Consider the following 3,250-nt stretch of genomic DNA (forward strand, 5'->3'; position numbering starts at 1 on the left):
GGGGAAAAAAAGATACGAGGAGAATGGAATAAATAAAGAACGATGCGAGAGAAAAGAGTGCCCGAGGCGCGAAACGAGAAATTGCAAGGGTGGAGGGCGAACGATAGGCTGTGAAAAAAAAAAGAAAAGAAAAAGAAAGAAAGGAGGAAAGAAAGAAAGAAAGGAAGGAAAGAAGGAAGAAAGAAAAAGTCGAAGAAAAGGATAAATCGTCGCGTGCTGGATGAAATTCATTGGCCGCGAATTTCGTTGGGAATTTATCAAAGAATTTATCGTGGTTTCGATTCAGGTTTTTCACGTTTCTCGTTAGAGAGAAGTTGTGCGCGCATTTTCGAGGAACGATTTCTATATTCGAATATACGATACGAGTAATGCGTTAATGTAATTATATTTACGCGTTATTGAAATTTTCGTTATGCGTCGCGTTCAGCAATGGGGAGGAGGGGATAGGGAAAGGGAGAGGTTTTAAAATTCATATAATCGAATAAAACGCGCGAGAAACGTCCACGTGACTTGAATCTCGATGCTACGTGCCATCTGTTCGCGACAACTGACGCTTCGTTGTATGAAAAAAATATCGTTGATTATGATTGAAGATTTTATGTTAATCGAAAATGAAAAATATGATTGCGAGAGAGAGAGAGAAAATAGTATTTCGATCTAAATTTTGATCGATTTACAATATTTATAATATGTAAATAATGATGTAAATAATATTGTAAATATAAATAAAATTTTATAATTAGAGCGTTCGCGATGAATAGTTATACAGCTCATGAATATACGAAATTTATTTCAGAAATCGTTGCTCGATTATTTTAACGAAGATTTCGAATTCTAGAGTGAATAATTTTTTGATTAAATTTGCTTATTAAAACTTATTTAAAAAAATATAGAATCAAAAAAATGAGAAAGTGATTTTTTAATCCACTCTGCATATGCAACGTTCTTTAACGCGATTTTCAACGCGACCCGAGACTCGATACCCGTAATTAAAATAAACTTTCGTAAAATTTGGATTTGGCCATTTTTAAATTAATTTTCTATTTATTTATCTTTGAAAAAATTTTTGCGGTCATAGGAACATAGAAAATTGCTTTTCACTCTTCTCGTTCTAAATTTACAACACATATTTTTCACTTCGAACGAAATTTCGAAAATTCAAGCTCGATCCAGTTTTCGACCCGATCTGTAATTTTAACACACTTTCAACCATATATCACTTCCGCTGGCCATCACAATCGAATCCTTTATACCTAGTATACGCCGTATACTTACACGTATACACGGCTCTTAATATCACGAGGATATTTCACGGCGGAAACCGGACAAGAATCCGAACCAGACTATGGCGAATCGATTCCCGTCTGCATTTTAATTTCACTGGCGGGATCTTGGCCAAGAAAGAAATGGAATCGTCTAGTGGCTCTTTCACCACCGACCAACCCCGGAATTCGCCCCTTTTTTCCTCTATCCTGCCGACGAAGATTCAGAAATAAGCGCAAAATGCTTTCATTAGAGCTAGCGCGTGAATTTCTCGTTGGATGCGTCCTGTTCGAAGCTCGAATCCTCTGCTGGTTATACCATATATATATATATACACCGTATCTTTCTCTAATATATTTTTTTTTCTACGTTTAAACGTATGAAAACTGGAAGAGGGGAAAAACTCGAAGAAAAGTGAACCACGAATGCGTTTTGAGAGTAGATCGAAAGTAGGATGGATAATTAAATTGCTGCAATAAATTGAATCGCTTTGTAATGAAAATTATTAAATTGAAAGATAGGTACTTACTTTCTGCTTTAAATATTTCGCGAGTATATTTAATCGATATAATTTTGCGTGAAAGTAAAAAAAGCTTCTGTTATTTTTTTTTTCTTCTTTCCTTTCTTCCAAATTGATTTGATATTCGTAATATCGAATGAAGCTTACGCTCGTTTAAAAAAGTCAAACGCGTTTCTATATTTTATAATTAATTTTCACGTTCAAAATTAGCTAAAAGTATGAACAAGTATATTACGCTTTATTTTATTTTCTTCATCTACGTAGAAAGAATGCAACGCTCATTAAAAAATTGTAATGATTGCTCACTTACCCTCCAAGGTTCCGGTGTAGGCATGCATCGGGTCGAAGGCAATTTGTCGGCCGTTCGATCCCTCGAACACCACATTTTCGTGGAATAAGCTCGTATCTCTGATAAGCCTCATCTTGAACACCCTGAAATAAAAATAAAAATTAGAAAAGAAATTAATAAAATTACAAGCAAGATTATTCAAACGAAAACTCCTTACATCGATAATCAAGTATCCAGATTGTTCGTTATATTAATCCGCAATATATAATATCGTTGAAAAATTTGCATACATTTAATAAATAAAATATGACGTTTTACGTGAAAATTGCATAAACCGCCGCTTACAGGATACGCATACGTATACGTATACATATGTATCTCGGTCTACCGATAAACGTTTCGATTGAAAATAAACGGGATAAAAATAATTTAAACGGATAGATAGGTATTCTCGCGATACATCTCGTTCAACTGCAAACGTTTGTCGATGCATGATGCTTTCACGAAATCCCGTTATTGTAAATGTAATTCAAACCGATTTATTACATTTGAAACAATGAATTACGAACACTGCTCCACCGGTAATATCGGTTTTGAAAAATAAAATATGGAATCTAATATAACGTATAAAAGTAAAAAATTGCGCGAATCGATTCAATTACTAAATTCTTCTAAACCTTATAATATTTGTTCAAATAATCCATCATATCGATCCATAATACAAATCTATAATACAAAATCTACTGTTATATCGTCACTATATATGCATATATTTTTTCTTGTTTTTTCTTTTCTTGTTTACAGTATTCACGTTGCACAATTAACATTAAAAATCACAAAAAAAAAAGAAAACGTGCCATCATATTTACGATATTAACTTAAAAGACAGGCAAACAGATCGAAGCCGATAACGTTGCTATTAACTAAACTTCACGTGTGCAGGTGTGTCGCATAATAATCACAGTGTGTAACGCGACATGGGCCACATATTGTAACCGGTCCCTTACGTGTTCCAGATAGTCGCGCGCACGATTTACATGCGACCGTGTACAATCGATAATCCGAGGAGGGGGGGAGGGGTGCGTGGATGTTTTCACCTAATTATCGTCTCTAAGCACAACGATATATCCCATATATCGATGATGATGGTCGCCTCTCTTTTCATGGTTAATACCTCC

At 34.6% G+C, this 3,250-nt stretch overlaps 1 protein-coding gene across 1 annotated transcript in view; it reads right to left on the reverse strand.

Moving 5' to 3' along the window:
* Window positions 1–3,250, reverse strand: part of LOC102670923 (disintegrin and metalloproteinase domain-containing protein 10-like) — a 156,639-nt gene that overhangs the window by 111,554 nt on the left and 41,835 nt on the right. Inside the window, exon 3 of the mRNA XM_031514597.1 lies at window positions 2,094–2,215. Coding sequence (XP_031370457.1) covers window positions 2,094–2,215 — 122 coding nt within the window. The remainder of the gene's footprint in view (window positions 1–2,093; window positions 2,216–3,250) is intronic.

This window comes from Apis dorsata, unplaced genomic scaffold, assembly GCF_000469605.1.
Source record: "Apis dorsata unplaced genomic scaffold, Apis dorsata 1.3 scaffold_46, whole genome shotgun sequence".
NCBI lineage: Eukaryota > Metazoa > Arthropoda > Insecta > Hymenoptera > Apidae > Apis > Apis dorsata.